The sequence below is a fragment of the Octopus bimaculoides genome, chromosome 14 (genome assembly GCF_046866305.1).
Source record: "Octopus bimaculoides isolate indiv1 chromosome 14, ASM4686630v1, whole genome shotgun sequence".
In the NCBI taxonomy this organism is placed as follows: Eukaryota; Metazoa; Mollusca; class Cephalopoda; order Octopoda; family Octopodidae; genus Octopus; species Octopus bimaculoides.
The window spans coordinates 23,228,760-23,248,365 of NC_142941.1; the positions used below are offsets into that span (position 1 = coordinate 23,228,760).

The 19,606-nt window shown below is 35.2% G+C and overlaps 1 protein-coding gene across 2 annotated transcripts; it reads left to right on the forward strand.

The window, feature by feature from the left end:
• The first annotated feature begins 2 nt into the window (after positions 1 to 2).
• On the forward strand, positions 3 to 10,579 carry LOC106884029 (uncharacterized). Of its 2 annotated transcripts, none has more exons than XM_014935209.3 (2): positions 3 to 115; positions 7,348 to 10,579. In XM_014935209.3, exon 2 carries the CDS (start codon positions 7,603 to 7,605, stop codon positions 9,673 to 9,675), a length of 2,073 nt encoding a protein of 690 aa, XP_014790695.1. In that variant the 5' UTR covers positions 3 to 115; positions 7,348 to 7,602; the 3' UTR covers positions 9,676 to 10,579. The 2 variants fall into 2 exon arrangements, with proteins under 2 accessions (XP_014790695.1, XP_014790698.1); XM_014935212.3 differs by lacking the exon at positions 3 to 115 and adding an exon at positions 1,509 to 2,330.
• Positions 10,580 to 19,606: the final 9,027 nt, after the last annotated feature.

The following is a 19,606-nucleotide window of genomic DNA, read 5'->3' on the forward strand; positions in this document are numbered from 1 at the left end:
CCGAGATCTCGCACCGACATGGAGGTCACTTCACACCTGCTTTGATCGTTTCCTCTTTAACTCTCACCAATTTCCCCATTGATCACTGTCAAACCACTTCATAATGCTTCAAAAGGTATTTTCAATGGTTATAATTTTTTTAGAAGTTAATTTTTCCTTTGTTTTTCCATCGTTTTATAATCATCTTCAACTGAAAAAACCGGTCACTTCTAAGACCTGATTTTATATAATTAACTTCTATTTCCGTCGACTATCTCATACCACAATTATATTCTATGGGATAAACCAAGTAAAATTATTACAAAGCCGTTTTTCAGATGTCTTATTATTCTACGTTTTCTCTTATTTAGTTTCATTTATTTCGTAGAGTTTTATGAATTTAAAGCTATTTCGTTTATTTATTTATTTTTTTATATCTTCGTTTTGTTAATTTAATTCAATCGAGTTGCTAAATAGAATATTGTGCTGAAATAATAAATGAAACTGATGAGAATGATATTTAATCGCAAAACTTTCATCCGAAATAAGAAATTGATTAGTAACAAAGAAAACTATTTTCTGTGTCAAGTAAATAGTTGATTGTTCTCTTGAATGGGGAGTTGTTAGTACGACACTGGAATGGTCTCCGACTTATTGTCCGCCTTTTCCATATTATTTGTCCTCCGTCTGAGACAATCAACCGCATTGTCCCGCTTTATTTCAGTTAATCTAACCCTAAGCATTTTCTGTTTAAAAAGAAATCCGCATTTGGTACCATGATTAGTACAAATAATTGTTTTAATACGATGCAAGTTATAAACAAATTTATTATAATCAAAATATTGTATGATATGACAGATAAAGAGTACACTTAATAATAAGTGATTTATAACTTGCAGTAATGGTCTTTTGATAACGTTAGTCTGAATGATCGAAACTAGTTCTTTCACTGTTAGTTTTATACTGATTGCTGCTGATTCAACGCATTTCTAATTTCTAAATTGCAATTTATTTCATTATCAAGAATACATGCTGATATTTAGTGGAAATGGATTCATTTGACTTATTTTATCTTACACCACTGCATTTGGGTTGAATCTGTCAAATGTATTAATTGTAGTATTGTCTAAAGAAGGCGTATTTGACTAAGATTATGTTGCAGATAGTATGTGTATATTACTTTATTATTGTTATACTGATGTGTTTGTCTACTTTTATAGCGGATCCCTTGTCTTATTCTCGTTATTAGTTACTTTTTATATTTTTATGTGCTAATAATTGATCGATTCAGTTTATGGCTATTACTTAGCTCCCTTTCCAAGTTAGGTGACGAGTGACAGAACTGATTACATTGATTTTTTTTAATAAACTTTGCGTTAACTTATTTTACCTTCAAATATGTCTTTCTAGCTAGTGAAAAGAAAGATTGATCGTCGTTAATTTTCAACACGATCTGTTTCTAAATCGATTATAAGTTTGTAACAGTTGTCAAGCTAATAGGAAGTGACGTCAGACTGCGTTTCGGCTTTGTTTCTAGTTTATTGTTGTAAGTCACATGGAAGCTCCACTTTGTTACAGTTGTCAACCATACTGAAACTGATACTAGTGATTTTTTTTTTTTTTTTTTTTGTATATTTATTTTGTTTTAAACAGTTTCTCTCAGAAATAAGCACACATGGCAGTTTGTTTCCTAACACTTTTTCAACGATGACGTTCCACCTCATTCATGTCTTAAAACTGTGAAACTTCTAAATAATTTTACTTTATAACTTTCGTCAGTGTTCTTAAGCCAGTTATGGGTTAGTATTGTAAATCTCACTGCATCCCGAAGTAATGTTGGTGACATCCCATTAGAAATGTACTGATCTGATACGCTACATTTTGTTGTATTAGAAAATGTTATTGTCTCAATGATGTACTTCCATTTACTGTTAGTTACAGATAATGTGACTGAAAAGAAGAATGGGGCAACCAGTGAATAATCTGCATATCAATGGAATAAGAATCACTATCCGAAGGAATTCATGTACATGGTGGTATGGGGTCGATAAATCTCCAGAATAAGATAAATCTGTCTAACCTATTGGCTTTAGATCCAGTCTCAAATTCTTTATTAGTTTCATTTGGAGAAAGGAGCTGTACTCTTGGCCTTTTCTCCGGGTCAGGTTTTTGGAGACTGGTGAGATTGATGTTGTTAACTGCAGCCTAGACTGTTGCAAGATGACGACTGCAGGAAAGGCGTGTGTAGGGAGCGAAGCAGTATGTCACGTTTTTTTCCTGGGAAGTGTTCTTCATAAACGACTTGGTGTAATCATTCGTCTGAAAATACAGATACAATGTCTGGAACAGTGGTAAGTATCAAATATGATTCTCAGAACAAGTAACCAAGGAAAACAATTTTAATTCCATGGGATTAACTACTGAATACCCCGATCCAGTTTACAGGACTTATTTCATGCAAATAAGGGGCCTACAACTTCTCGTTGATACATACCAAATTGAGACAGCAAATTTTTGAAGTCCAATATTTTTTCCAGTTTAGATAGTCAAGAGCAGTTACCAGCAAGATTATTTTCCTTGGTTACTTGCTCTGAGAATCATATTTGATACTTAATACTGTTCCTTTCTAGTTGTTTCAAAGTCTTGTTTGTCACCAAATGAATTTTTTTACTTTTTTATTTTGTATCTCAACTGGTGAACGTGGGTGTCGTTGGTTTTCAACATGCCAGTCACTGATTGATAGTGACAAGAATAAATATCACAAAAGACTTCTTTCAAAGAACACCTAATTTTTGTCTTTCTAACTTGATCTATATCAGTGTAAGATAGATAGATAGATGCAAAGTTTTCATATTACAAAGTATTTGTCAAGCTTAAGCTGTGATTGATGGCAATTAAGGCACTGTGCAATGAGATCACATCCACAACGTTATTACAAAATGAACTTCTGGATCCTAGCCTTATGTGGTTTCAATTTTTTTTTTTTTTTTTTGTGCCTGCATCAAGTACTCTACCTTTTGTTTTGATTGCTCAAATTCTCATGGCCATAATGTATCTGTAATATTGTCAAAACTGCATCTAAAATCTAGGCTTTGTTTTCACTGTCACATATTTGAGGTCTGATCATTTGATTACACTATAAAGCTCAAGTGTGACTCGCATAAAAGTGATACTTTCATATCCTTGACAGTGCAGCTGCTACAGCTACAAATATTCTAGGTTGCATCCAGAAATGACCATCCAGTTGATTGGTACAAATTCACTCTAAAGTGCTACTGTCATTCACCCATAGACATGACCTTTCTTTTACTACTTCTACTACTATAGTAACTCCCTACTCTTCTGAACAAGTCCATTTAGTGCACCCATCTCTCCTCTGCAACATCTCTGTTATGTCTCATCTTCCAAATCCTACGTTAAATGCTTCCTGTCAATCCTCATTGTAGCAGTCCTCTAGAATCCCCAACAAACATTAGTCTATAGAAGTTTAGGCCTTATATCAACTATGTCAATCTTCAAGTGTGTAGGAGGGCATGAAAAACATATCTCAGGGAAAATAACCCTATTCAAATGTTCTTAACAGAGTATCCTTGTTTGTGGGCCTTTGATTATGTTGTTTAAATACTTTCAAGTACTTGGTATTGATGTTGGGAGCATCTTGATATGTAGGTCAAATGTAAATTGCATGCTTAGTATTAGTAATAGGATAAGAGGTATGCATGTGAGAGAGGCAGTTACTAAAATCTCAAACTGATGAACCAAGTCTTTGAAGTAGCTGATATAGTTTTAGCAAAGTTGAAACAAGTCGCTAAGGTGTAGTTTCAGGTTTTGCCAGAGTGTTGAGCTACGGTATTTTTGTTGAAAATTGATTGAAGTGATAATGGCATTGTCTTCAGTCTCTTTATATTTATTACAGCTCTAAGGCAGCGAGCCGGCAGAAACATTAGCACGTCGGACAAAATGCTAAGCGGTATTTCATCTGTCTTTACGTTCTGACTTCAAATTCTGCCGAGGTCAGCTTTGCCTTTCATCCTTTCAGGGTCAATAAATTAAGTACCACTTGCGAACTGGGGTTGATCTAATCAACTGGCCCCCTCCTCCAAAATTTCAGGCCTTGTGCCTAGAGTAAGAAAAGTATATTTGTTACAGCTCTTGAGGTTTTATCATGACTTCATGATTGGTTATCCCTGAGAACTTTTATTCTAGTTCTCATTGCAAAATTTGTGAGAGTTGCAAAGAAAAGTTTCACACCTGAAAGCATGGTCTGGATTGCAAAAGGCCTGATGGTGCTAACATGACATAGACCAAAGTACTAGATAGCAACAGTGAGTATACAATACCAGTGCTATCTGGGAGCTAGCCTTGCTAAATTTGTAGGAAGTCAATAAGTAAAAGCTTGAAACTATGTACACAATGCAACCAATTTTTACTTTATATGCGTGGTGAAGTCTCTGGCTGGCTAACACAATCAGTATCTCAGATGCAATAAATGAACAGCTTTTGAATTACTTTAACCCTCTAGCATTTACATTTCTCTATCAGTTGTAATGCTTATTTATTCATATTGTTTTGAATTAACTATGCATTGTCTCATAGTTTCGAGATTTTGAAGATGTAGTTGTTTAGTTTTAGAATAACATTGTAGGGTAGGTGTGAGAGGCTGGATCTGGCCAGTTTCAGCATAAAACAAGCTAGAATATTTTGGCTGGATATGACTGGTTTAAATGCTAATGGGTTAAGTATTATAAATAATGCTAGGGTTGTAAATAAAATATGGTCGCTAGAAAAGTGCAAGATTTTCTCTCTTTGCAAAAAGCAAACTGTGATTTGTGCATAGGATTATATGATATTGCACAATAATGAGACATGAGAATCAAATGTAAGTGATTTGCAGAAGAGAAAGGTGTGCAATATCCATTGGATAAAAGGCAGAGCTCAAACAGATTGAGAGTTTAGCGAAGGACTAAAAAATAGTTGATGTTTGCAAAAGAGAGAGTTGTACATAAATGTGTAGCATGTATAGATGATGTACATTAATAAAATATCATACACAGAAACATCATAACAATAAAAACGAATGATACAGGGAAAAAAGTTCAATGACACCACAGTGAGGTGTGTGTATCTGTGTGCTAACCAGCAGATCCATTCAACTTACTCAGTTATGAAAAACAGATGTTAAAATGTCGATGTTTCTCAAACTGGGAGTTGTGTTAGAATTGTAATTATTATATTTTTATTTACTGAGTGTTCTAAAATATTCTTTCTTTGGAGCTCGAAGCCTTTCTGTCTTTTCCATAATGTTTTTGTAATCTTCCTTTAGTTAAGAGTTCACGTTTTGTTGACTCTTTTGAATCTTAGTTCTCTGTACTTTACATCAGTTTCAAATGTTCTTTTCACACTATCACTCAGTGCAAGCATGCCAGAAATGTTTCTCCACATTTATAAAATATCATTTAAGCTAGCTCAGAGATGATATTGAATAGATTATTAGTGAGTGAGATATATAATTGTCCAAGTATATAGAGTAAGGACTTGTGTGTGCTCTATCAATAAATACTGTTGTGATGTGTCTTTCAATCCAGATAATCAGTAACAGATGTAGCTTATAACTGAGTGACATTGAGAAAAGATTTTTGTATAAATTAGAGTTGAAAGTTTTGTTGATGTGAAGAGTAAAAATTCATGGAATGATTGACCACTGTGGAAAGTAAAAGATTCAAAGTGAAAAAACAGTGGGTTACTTAGAAATATTTATGTGATAGTTATGAAATTAGCATAATTGCTTGGGGTGTGTTTAAAAGTAATGATTAGCACAAGTCTACTTGGAATTACACAATTTACAAGTATAAGTTGAAATGTCAACTAGAAACAATCATTTTTAGAGCTTTAATGGCTAAAAAAAGTTATACCTAGTGATGTGAATCATTTGTGGTAATGGTGATAAAAGGAAAGTAGAGAAAATGAACCTAGAAAGGAGTTTGTTGTATTTCTAAAAAAGTATAGTGGGTGTTAGTATTTTGAAAATACCTCATGGAATGACAACTGTGCACTGCATAGTTACAGGCTGTCCTTTGGCAACACATAGCACCTGTTCAGCCACCCTGCTAGGGATATGGTGAATTCATGGAAACTGCAGCATGGCTGATTGTGAAGAGGTAGCAGAATAGCTAACTGAGCCAATGATGCTTCTTACATTGATGCTGAGTGGAGGAATCTTAGAAAATCAATGGTCAGAATCACCAAGCTGTATCGAGAGAGTAACTGTAACACATCCATGGGGGTTGCATCCATGTTTGTGTAATTCACTATAACTCAAGCTCTTAATTCATATTCATAATAGAGGAATTGGGTGGCAACATAGTCATGGAAATCTGCAAAAGCAGTGAAAAGAAAATATTGGGTGCAAAATGGGCAGTTTAGTGACATACTGAAAAGTAGCAGGAAAGTTTGTCAAATTTTTTTTATATCTCAATTACAGCAGACCAAAATGCATAGCTATCTGAAGTTGAGAGAAAATGAGAACTTTCAGAGCACAAAAACTCCTTTTACTGTCAAGATGCTTTTTAGTTGATGTTTGTAATTTCTTCCATATGTTATATGGGTGTTTATATTTTTATCTGTATGTGAACAGCGTAACTTCTTGGTAAATCATTTGGAGTTGTATGTTGTAAGTGGAGAATTGTCTTTGTATCTAATTTGTTAGTGTCTGATGGGTTGGGGACATAAACAGATATTTGAAATAAGATTTACCAGTTTTTATGACCAGTGTGTAGTTATAGATTTATATATGGTATTTTAAAATATAAACTGACATTCTGTAAGTAGATATACTTTTTTCAAGTTTTATTATAAGAGCTGGCTTTAAAAAACCCGCAAGTGTACGTGTGTGCTCTTTGCTATAATCTAAAAATATGGTTTTGCCTCGAACCTTTTCAATCTCAAATATTTCTTTTTGTTATTTAGTTCTTTCCATTTCTTAGCTTCTAACTCTGGCCAATTGCTGTATGGGTAATGTAGTTTTTGAAGTGCTTGGAAAAAGCCCCTAGAGAATTGGTGTGCTGTCATCTTATTTGGAATTATATATTTGCACCGTTATGTTAAAACCATTCTTGCTTTGTCATGGGCTGCATTTCTAAGATGTAAGGCTTGAATATGCAGTACCCATTTCAAATTCTTTAAAGAGTTTAGGGATATACACTTAGTGATTAAGTAGCTAATACTATGTTGACAATATAATCAATACAAGTTACAAAATCTAAGTAGAATAAGCTAGTTCTAATAAATATATATTTATTCAAAAACGTTTTATTTTTTCTAAAATTATATTTGTAAATGTTAAAATAATTTCTAACTATAATTTTTCAGGTTTGTTATACACTGAATAAGTAAACATTCCAAGTGATGTCTCAGCATGGCGTTTACAAACTTGAAAACAAGTTTAATTCAACTTTGTTGCTGAAGCTTCTTTCCTTCTCTATGTCTGATCTTTGAAATAGAAGTTAAATTGGATGTTAAGCATCATACAAAGTCAATATTTTGCAGGTGGAATTAGTAAGACGACTTAAAAAGATTTAAACATTTCTATGACTGTCTAATTCCAGTAGTCACAGTTTTGGCTTCATGTGTTCCTCTGCTTATAAACAAAAAGACACAAAAAAAAATGGTGATGCTTGTTCATTTTTAAACTCACACCCTTTTTATTTAAATGCTCCCAATTTCCCATTCAAAATGAATACACCACATCATCACCATCATCATCATTATAATATGCCACCTAATCATCAAATGAATTTTGATATTTGTAATCACAGCAGTAACAACAACAGCAACAACAACAGCAACAACTGTACTGCTTCCACAAATAATTGTCGGAATAATGCTAAAAAGCTTTTACCTCCTATTGATCATCATCAACATCTCAATCATTTAATGCCAAAAAATAACAATGGTCGACAGAAAACTTTCCAACAAAACAGGAAATCTTCTACTACACCTTTACCAATATTAACTACAACAGCAATAACTGCAGCAGCAGCAACAACAACAACAACTACAACAACAGCACCTTCAAATGTTACTAGTAAGAAAACTGCTTTGACATCATCAGTAGCTACACCACTAGCAACACTTCCCATGGCAACTACAGCTCTAACAAATAAAAGTATTCTTCCTTTCTCTATGCTGACTCCACCATCAGAGAAAGCCAAAGACAAACCATATAAGTGTGAGACGTGTCGCAAGGCGTTTTCCCGACAATCAAATCTATCTCACCATGAAGAAACTCCAGCAGAACGTAAACATTTCCATTGTACCTACTGCTGGAAAGCATTCCCTGTGCGTGCCCGTCTTCGTGACCATGAACGTTCTCATACAGGGGAGAAACCTCATAAATGCCCCGTCTGCCCCAAAGCGTTTAGTCATCAAACTAACTTGAAAAATCATCTGAGAGTTCACTCAGGGGAAAGACCATTTGTATGTGGAATGTGTGGTAAACGTTTTAGTCATCTAACCAATCTACGTAATCATGAGAGGACTCATACTGGATTAAAACCATATATCTGTGGTCACTGTGGAAAGGGTTTTGGCCACATGACTAATTTGAAAAACCATCGTCGAACGCACACTGGAGAAAAACCATTTGTTTGCACTCATTGTGGTAAGGCTTTCAGCCATCAGACCAACTTGAAAAACCATCAGAAAACCCATGCATCTCTAGAAAATTATGTAATGCTTGTAGGTCAGTCCAGTGCCTCTAACACTGTAGAAGAGCTCGAAAGACTTTCTGCAGCAGCTGCTGGTGCCTTGATGCAAGCTTCTGATAATTCTGAACGACTACAAGCTGATTCAAGAGTGTCAATGTCTGATTCAAGGGTGTCAATGTCTGATTCAAGGGTGTCAATGTCTGATTCAAGGGCATCAATGTCTGATTCAAGGGCGTCAATGCCTGATTCAAGAGTGTCAATATCTGATTCAAGAGTGTCGATGCCTGATTCAAGAGTGTCGATGCCTGATTCAAGGGCACCAATGTCAGATTCAAGGGCATCGATGTCTGATTCAAGGATGTCAATGCCCGATTCAAGGGTGTCAATGTCTGATTCGAGGGCGTCGATGTCTGATTCCAGGATGTCAATTCCTGATTCAAGAGTGTCAATGTCTGATTCAAGGATGTCGATGTCTGATTCAAGGATGCCATTGTCTGATTCAAATATGAAAGAACAACAAAAGGAGCAACCAAGAGATACCCAATTAACGTGGCAGCCACCATCTACTCTTTCTTCATCTAACATTGCTTCCAATTCAGTTGCTGCACGTACAGTTGAAGAATTGCAACAGTTATCTTCATTATCTTCAGCAAGTGCTTCAGCTGCACGAACTGTTGAAGAATTGCAAAAGCTATCTTCACTATCCAATTCATCAACAATTACACCTTTATCTTCACCACCTGCCTCCAGTGTACACATGCCTACACTAGAACATATGAAGCATTCTCAGTCTTCTAGACGTATGACAGAGACACCTCATAGGTTTACCCCATCAAATGTTTGCCAAGCAGCAGAAGACTTTAACAGAATGCCTCCACAAACTTCAGCAGCGACTAATCGCATGGTTGAAGAACTTCACAGGTTATCTGCACAATCATCTATACTTAGAATGCAACCCTTAAACAAAATTAAGGATTCTCGTCCAAACTAGTCAGCAGAAAATTATCGAATAAAATCTCGCCACAAATTGTGGATATCTTCACTTTTATTTTTTTAAGACTTCATGTCACTGGTCTCTATTGAGGTTTTGATGGTTTTATTTTATCAATTTATGTAGACAATTACTCATAAATTATCCACTCGCTTTCTGATTTTTTTTTTTTTTTTTAAGATTTTCTCTTTAGAGAAAAATAAGCCCTTCAAAGTTTTGAAGCTAAATAACTTTATTTTGTTTTTATTTCTTGATATTGTGCAAATACTAAGATTATTAAAAAAAATCTAAACAAAATTTTAATCTGATGATAACTATTATTGATTTTATGATTTATGAAATATATTTTCACATTTGACATATATGCAATATTTATTGATACAGCCTTTTTACAATCTGAAATTCGTAGAAAACCATACTATACATTAATAAATCTTGACCTATTGAATTAAGGCTTTTTGACTCTCAGTCTGTTTAAATGGGTATTGGTTGTCACTGGAAGTTAGAACAGTTGAAGGATTAATCTACTTGCACCAAAGATATGAAAATTATACAGAAATAAGACCATCAGTACTTGTCCTCTTATCTTGTATGTTTCAAATGTGGCCAGTTCAATCATATCAGCTTACAATGGGACATATTTTTAACAAACCAAAAAAATATTTTTAGTTTTACATCAGAGCTATCCTTCTAAAGGTAGCCATCATTCTAAAGAAAGCTAACCAGGCTGTTGTACCAATGTTGATTCTTATAAGTTCCAAACCTTGTGACATGACTATTGAGTGTGATAGTACACTTGATGGACTATGCAAATTAGAAGTATTTTTTTAGATTTGTAAATGTTTAATAATTAAGAAAAATATTAAAATAATTATTGAATAAAGATAAGTTTCAACAATGTGAACATTTTGAAATCTGTTTATTTTATGAATTTTCTTTTCTACAAGTATTCTTTCTATTTATATTTTTAATTTATGATATTGTCATCCAACCCATTTTAGATAGGAAAATGGAGGATGTAAAAGCAAAATTTTAATAAACCAAAGATAAATAAAAAATATTGAAAGCATTTTTTTTTTCATTATTTCAGTAGATGAACTGGATGTTCAGTTTGTGCATTTTTAGTATTTCATTTAAATTTTCTCAGATACATGGTATTGACAAATTTGTTGATAGGTTTAGCAAATTAAACTACCCAATACATTTAAGAGTTATGAATATTTTATATTTAGTAGCTTATAATATTTGAGACAACAACATAGGTTTCATGTCTGAAGAAACATATTGGGCCAAGCTTATTCCAAGCTATTGCCACTTACCCTGCCATTCTTCAATCTGTCTTCAGTTATTACTCCAGATAGCCATTGGTAATATGGAATTTTGTGAAAGAAAAAAAAAACGTTACTTGTGGATGAATTTTTGTTTGGGAGGGGCAGTAATTTAGTAATATTTAAATGTAAGTTGCATCCCTTGATTTATCTGCACCCATTCACTGGAAAGAATTAAGTGGAAAAGTGTCTTTAGGTGTTGAATTTATTTAATTGTTTCATTTTTTTCTTGATGTAAATAGATGGGATGATTAAGTAGGTTCATGAGAAATCATGTAATGGTTTTATATATATATATATATATGGGTATTGTGTGTGCCAGTTGGGAACTTTTTAACTTAGCAGGAATGAAAGTGGTGTTTGTTCTGCTGGTATGGAGATTTGTGGTGGTGTGAGCCTAGTGAATGTGGTATTTTCCCAATTGGATAGAAAAAATTTGTCTTTATATATACATTTGGAATTGATGTATGTAATGAGTTAACTTTTACAAGGGTTACCATTGGCCTCATGGTCTTCATCTAGTTACCAGATCGTGTTAAAATATTTTCCAAAGTTTTTTAAATTTCTGTTTCACGATAATATAACTAATTCTCATGAGTCATAAATTATTTTCTTTTCGTTGTAATACTGAGGTTACTGAGAAAATCATTCTAAGATGAAGTTGAGGAGTGACAAAACCATTAAATGTAGTTCAATAAGAAAAGGAATATTAAGGGTAGCTAACAGAAAGAAAGGCATGGGAAGGAAAAGTAAATATGAAACTAAGGTGAATATAGTCAAAAATTTGGAAGAAGTAAATGAAGAAATATCAGGTAACAATGCATATCAGTGGCTCTTGTTGAATGAAGGTGGTGTTTCCCTGTTGTAAATAGGTGCTTTTCAAAGTGTCTGCATTTCCCTAATTTCTCTGATTGTATGTTTAAATAGAAGTCATGTTTATGAAGGTTTCTAAAGAGTCTCTTCCACTGAACATTAATCGCACCTTTTAGTTTAGTAGAGTCTGGAAATTTTCAGGATTTTCTATTTCATACTGTAGTTTGAAGCTTTTATTCCCAAACATATTTGACGATTGTATTCTTTTGATATATTTAAAGGATATGCTTATATTATAGAATGGTTTAAAAAAATTTTTCTTCTGTTTTGCTTATGTACCATTTATTTATTTCTGTTAGGTTGGGTTGTATATAGTGACCTCTGCCTCATTAAGTATTGCTTCCATGCAGGATTAAGGTTCATGACTAGTATGTATTTTCTTGTTTAATGGTGGGTATGTGTGATATTACATTTATCTTGTTCTTAATGCAACTAAGAATTAATATTAAGCTTGAGATTCCATTGGGTCAACTTTGCCTTTGACCCTTTCAAGATTGATAAAATAAGTGCCACTTGAACACTGGGGTTGATATAATCAACTTATCCCCTCCCCTGAAATTGCTGGTCTTGTGCCAAAATTTGAAACCAGTGTTAAGCTTGAGACAGCTAAAAAGTTTTTATATATGATGAAGCGTTATGCAAATCATATACTATTACAGTGCTTCCTTTTCTTTTGTAGGCATGGAAAATGAAGTGTATTCGCAATTTTCATTTCCAAGCTCCTAACTAGTATGGCTCTATCAAATATTTACTTTTTTAAGGAGAGATTGAAGATCTTTCTTATGATGTAGATAGGGCTCTTAAATACTACACAGGGAGAGATGACATGTTCCTTCTTTAATGAAAGAGTTTTTCATTTAGTTTCCTGGAAAGTTTGTGTAAGCTAGTTGTTAAATCTAGTGTAAGATTAAGTCAACAATAATTAGGCAGGAGTCTATAGTTATTCTGAGGCTGTGAGTATGAATAATGACTATTAGTGTTTTTAGTAGAGGGGTGAAAATAGCAATTAGACAAGAAGAAATCACAGTGACAAAAAAGGGAGAGGATGGAGAGAAAAATAAAAGGTTGAGGGGAGGGAGTAAAAGTGTGAAAGGATGGTAAGAACTGAAGAAAATTGGAGAAGCTTGGCCAAAAAAAATAAATAGAAAAATAATGATTTCTATAATTTGCCACCAGGACAACAGATTCTGTGTAAACTCCAAAACATTATGTCTCAAAGAGAGACAAAGTTTTGGAGTTTATAAAGAATTAACTGGTTAAAAGTAAATATATACGATATACAACATTAAAAACAAAAAGATGATTATGCTATCCTCCTGATACAGGAGGACCTTGGGCCAATTGAGGAGATCCACCATCCAAGACCTACCTGAATACCAAGGGCAAGTGCCCTCTCCAACTTACAGGCATAAATATAGCATGGTCCCATCCATTCTTGTTGTTCTCACCATACTCACTTTCAATAAATTCACTTAAAGATAGCACTTTTTCCTCCACCTTCACTTTCCTTTCCAAGTGAAAAAATCGATAAGAGAAAAGAGAAAATTCTGTCTTCATATCTTTCAGCCTCACCCACCACTTCTTTTGCTTAGCCATAAAATAGAGGAGAACAGTGAGGTAATCATCATGATGGACTTGATTGATAACTGAATCCATCTCACACGTGAAAGCAGCTGCAACATAACTCCACAAGTCAGCAAACCTGGACACTAAACAAGTGCATGCAAAATAATTTTGTCATGCTGCACACATCTTGGACATGCTCTCCTAGCAGCACTTCCATGCTTGTAGAGCATCTCAAGCTGGTAACACAGTAAACCCCATAACTTCTGGTAGTCCATGATAGGAAAGTTAACCAGAACAGACTAGTCAGTTCATTTTTATCAATACCCAAAGTCTCCTTAAGAATGTCATTACTCTTCCCCTGCCTGGCTTGTATAGGGTGGTGAGAGCCAGACTACACTCTAAATGCCAGGCACCCACTCTCAGCCTTTGTTCACCCAGGATTGCAGCTCTGCCAATAAGACAAGCTGCAGAAATACATGACTTTCAAACGGTGCCCACACCTGTCCACCAACTAAGAATCTTTGCAAGTGGTGTAGCCTCAGCACATGTCTGTGTAAGAGCAACCAGGTCATGCCTAATTCGCTATGTAGAGGCTGCTGGTAGCTGATAGACTCCCTGGCCTGTGAAACACATCTTTTCAACAAGAAATTGAATATCAGATGCTCCACACTGATCAGGTGGGAATCAGAGCAAGATACGATGGTCAGGTGATAAGCAATGAAGGTAATTTAGACATTCACTACATCTGCATGATATTTCAAAGATACTTCCGCTTGGCCCATTTCTGGGTAAGATTGGGTTCATCACCTCATCTCACTTTCTATCTACCCGGCAGTCAGGAGTGAACCAGACCCCCCCCCCCCCAGTTTAACTTGTCTGTTGATCTAGTATTTCTGACAGCATGGACCTGCGTCTCAAGATGTTCAGTGACTTGCCCAGATTGACCTTAGTTCTTACAACCAACTCATTTTTTTAGAATGGTGCTGACTGCCTCCACTTCCATGGATAGTGACGTCAGTCGCATATGGTAACATGGCTCTCCTGGGTCACAGTTTGAAAGGGATGCCCATCAACCATTCCATCTTCCCACAGCAGTAGCTCAAGAGCCAGCACTTACAGAAGAGGCTGGAGGAGGTAGCCTAGGAACTGTTTTATTTTTACTGCCACATCGGCACTACTATGCATTGCAGCAACGCAACTCTGGAAGTGTACTCCAAATCACTCACTTTCAGGGTGCCTTCTTAGAAGCAAAGGTTAGCCTTGTCAGATGCCATTTACTGATCTAGAGTGATCAGAGCCCCACCAAAATCAGCTTTGTCCCTAACCCTCTCTCTGATGTGTTGCATAAAGTATCAGTTGTCATAGATGGACCTATTTGGAATTGCACGTGTATGTGCTTCTCCACTCATACTTCTAACAGCAAGCATCAACTATTTCACTAACACCTTGTCCAAAATCCTAAGCTTTATGCTTAAAAAAGTTATAGGCCTAAATTTGTCAACAGCATCCCTTTTGTCAGCATCCTTTGCCAACAACATAACCATCCCCGGTTCATTCTCATTCAGCTGCAATTTGCAAGAGATGTCTGTCAAGAGCTCACCAAAACAATCTGACAAAATCATAAAGCATGAGGGGCAAAGCATCCAAATTTGTTGATTTGCATCTTCTGCCAGGAGTCTCTGCATGTCATTGAGATAGAAATTCAAGTCTGCTACCATATCCTGCCCATTATGAACAGTTGAACGAAGTGTTCCTGGAATGCCACACACATTTGCTTGAAATCATGTAACTCACACCAGTTTCACTTAGGCACATCAAACAGCTTCCCACCTCCCTCATGTTTCAACATATGGTTCTGAATCCTGACAATACAGCCTTCATGTTTTATGTTGAAGAAATAGTCAAGAGGTACTATAACTGAGAACGCGAGTTGTGATGCATTTACTAATTGCTTCTCCTGGAAGAATCTACTCCTTAGTGCTAGTTTTTTGCTAAATGCTATCAATTCTGATATAATTGCCCTCTTCAGAATGACCCACCACCAGTTGTTGGTGATTATTCCCATCAGCTACTACTTAACCAATTCATAATATGGTCCCTGCAGTCTTCGCATGCTAATAAGGATACATTCATCTTCCAGTAACTAGTTCCCTGTCTATGGGCCCTACCTAAATCGGCCGGGAAATTCACAAATTTGTGGTTTGTGTAGCTGACCAAATGTTGACATTCTAAACTATTCCTATCCGCTATCCTATCAATTACTCAGTCTGTATACTATTTGGATATCTCACTGTAGTTGATTCATGTCCACACTGGCACATCAGGGAAATCTAGCTGGTAACTGCAGCTAGTTGGAAATTTATGAGCAGGTTTTTGAGTCTTTTGCACCTCTTTCTCCCATACACTAGTTTCATACAGTTCCAGTCCTCACTAGTAGTAGTAGTGACTGGGACATTTTCAGGAAAGCTACATGTTTAAATAAACCAGTTCTGCTGCTATAGAGGTATAGATGGCCTCTAGTTTGAAGCACCTTGTTCACTACTGTTCACATCCAGAAACAATGACTTTCCACCTGAATGCACATATTTCTGAAATAACACTGCCATCCCACAGCATCGTTGGCCAATCCATTACCAAATTTGCATATGCTGGAGCTACCATTATTCCCATTACTGTTCCAAATATTTGTCTTGGCTTCACCAAAATTAAGAGAGTTGTTTTGAGAGTAAACTGAAATCTTTCTAAAAGAAAATTCTTTACCTATATAGTTTCATAATTCTTGAGGACATTTATTTGGCCAAAATTTATTACTTCTATTCCATATTCATCTTGCATATTTATATTCAGGGTAACTGCATTAAATGAAGCTTAAAGAGTTCTTCATACACTGTACATATGAGGTAATTTAACATATCCAAGTCATCTCTTCTGTAAAACTGTATATGTTTACAATACAGTTTCAATAATGTCATAGAAATTATTCAATCGATAGGTTTCACGATGGACCTCCCACTTTTAATCTTAATTATAAATCATTTGGGCAAAGAACATTTTAGAAAGATGATGATTCTGTGCTGGCATCATTTATAATTTTACTTTTGTGAAATTTTGGTAATCCATAAAAATTACTTGCCTTGCATTTTAAATTGGTTATATAGTATTCTTTATCAGTTAAGACTTTACAGTATAAATTTACTAGGACATTAAAATTTTGTAGTATTTTCTTTTGGTTATAGCATTCTTTTATTCTTTTAGTTGTTTCAGTCATTTGACTGCAGCCATGCTGGAGCACTACCTTGAAAGACTTATTTTTTAAGCCTATTCTATCAGTCTCTTTTGCCAAACTGCTAAGTTACGGGGACGTAAACACACCAACACTGGTTGTCAAGTAGTGATGGGGCAGGAGACAAACAAAGACACACACATATATATATATACACATACACACACACACACACACATATATATATTCACACATCTACATACATACATACATATATATACATATATATATATATATATATATATATATATATATATATATATATATGTGTGTGTGTGTGTTTTTTTGCGTGAAAAAACATTCAAGGGAGGTCATTGCCAGTGCCGCTGGAGTGGGTCCTGTGCAGGTGGCATGTAAAAAACACCATTTGAGTATGGCCGTTGCCAGTACCGCCTGACTGGTCTTCGTGTCGGTGGCACATAAAAGCACCCACTACACTCTCGGAATGGTTGGCGTTAGGAAGGGCATCCAGCTGTAGAAACTTTGCCAGATCAGATTGGAGCCTGGTGCAGCCATCTGGTTCACCAGTCCTTAGTCAAATTGTCCAACTCATGCTAGCATGGAAAGTGGATGTTAAACGATGATTATATATATATATACATACATATATATAAGAGTTGTGTTCCACCCACATGTAATAACACACTTTTCACCCACTCTACCCTAAGAAATCAAACTACAACTCCTCTTCTAACTAAATCTTTCTCTTCCTCACATTTTCTCCTCATACATTATGATTGTTTTCCAAATCCCCTTTCTTGCCCTCCCTGACATGTTCACTGTATCACTGCTCCCCACACCCACTCCCTATTTTTCTAACCAGGTTCGACACTCATATTCTTGTTCCTTGTGAGTATACCCTAGCACTACACCATCTCTCTTCTGCTCTCTCTTACACTTTTGCTGTTTCCTGCTCTCTTTCCCTTTGGTCACTCTTTCTCTCTCTCTCTCTCTCTCTCTCTTTCTCTTGTTTTCCTTCTGACTAGTTAACCAAGTATCACCTTTACATCAACACACTTGCTTCTGGCCTCTTTCTGTATCTCTCTCTCTCTCTCTCTCTCTCTCTCTCTCTCTCTCTCTTGCTCTCTCTCTGTAACCATGTACTTCCTCTATAGCAAAACACCTATCTCTGCCTCTCTATTTCTCTGTTACACTCTAAACCTTTCATCATTTGATACTGGATCACCTCCTCTAATGCACCCTGTGTTGTGGCAAGACACCTGCTTCTGTCTCTTTGTCACACTCCAACTTTTATCCTCTGACACAAATGCCCTGTCCCACTCATAATTCCTTGTCTTGTGAGTTACTTGGTTACCCTGCCAGTGTTGGTATCACGTTAAAAGCATCCAGTCCACACTGTAATGTGATTGGCATGTGTAAGGGCATCCAGCAGTAAAAATCTGGCCAAAACTAATTTCACCTGTGATAGTGCCATGTAAAAAGCACTGAGTCCACTCTGCGAAGTGGTTGGTGTTAGGAAGGGCATCCAGTCATAAAATCCCTGCCAAAACAGACACAGTAGCTTTGGGCAGATTTTCTACCTGGCCAGCTCCTGTCAACCGTCCTACCTATGCATGCATGGAAGATTGACATTAAACAATGATGATGGTGATATATATAACAGGCTTCTTTCAGTTTCCTTCTACCAAATCCATTCACAAGGCTCTGGTTGGCCCATGGCTACAGTAGAAGACACTTGCCCAAGGTACCACACAGTAGGACAATATTTTCATAACATTAATTCAAGCATGGATAATGTAACATTTTTACAATATTCTCTATCCTTGTCAGCTTCATTAATAATCTGCTTTTAAACTGTTTTCAATGTATCGATGTTTTCTCATTCTATTATGCCAAAATTAGAAAATATCGAAAATAGTTATATGATCACAGAAATTATTAAGTTCCCAACTCCTACTTTTTGGTGAATAAAATTTACTTTTATATTTGACTGTAAATATATTGCTGTTTTTATCAAATTGTTCCACTTTACATCTTTATTTTCACCAAAAGTTTGAAATATCTTCTTTGATTTCATCAAGGTCCGAATTGCATTGAAGCTGGTGTAAATTTAAGTTCCTTTGTGTGTTCATATATTCTATTAATCTTTTTGAATAAATTTATCATGTCTCTGTTCCTTTCCCTTTGACAGGACCTAAAAAATGGTTTGAATGTTTCGATTGGTTGCCATTTGTCCCATTCATATATTTGTTATTGCGATTACCAGAATTACATTGCCTGTTATAATTATTTCCAAAGTTGTTTCTCCAGTAGTTATTTCCAAAATTCTTTCTTCCATAATTATTTTCAAACATGTCTCTCTTGTAATTATTCTTTCTCCTTGTGAAAACTAATGATCCCTCATTTTAGATTCTTTTCTTCTTGATAACAATTAGTTTTTATTCATTGAGTTATTTGTAAATCCATATGAATGTTAGTTTTTATTAAATTCATTATTTGCACTTCATTTGAACTTTTGGCTGTTGTTTCATTCACATTTTCTAAAGTTTGACTAACATTGTGAGTGTTTTATCATTTACATATAAAACATTATTTGAGGGGGTTCTTTTAATTAATAAGTCCTCCCAAAAATATTCTTTTCAAAATTACTCTCTGTAACTATGAAACCAGAAGTCCTTTTCTTCCATCTTTGGAGTGAAATAATTTCCTCATTTTTACATTCTTTCCATAGTTTACAGATTTTTTTTTTAAGTGTCCCTTCTGCGATCTTGAAGAATTCAATAAACATTTATTCTTCAATTGTCTTATATTTCTCTTTGTTAGTGGCTACCTTTAATCATAGTAGTAGTTCTACTTCTCTTCTGAATTTTCTTGGTTCATCTTTCATTGGTTTCAGTTGGAGTCTTCTTGAAAGAATTCT

What these genes read in the sequence shown, in the direction of transcription:
- LOC106884029 (XM_014935209.3), top strand. Translation starts at nt 7,603, where the DNA reads ATGTGTTCCTCTGCTTATAAACAAAAAGACACAAAAAAAAATGGTGAT.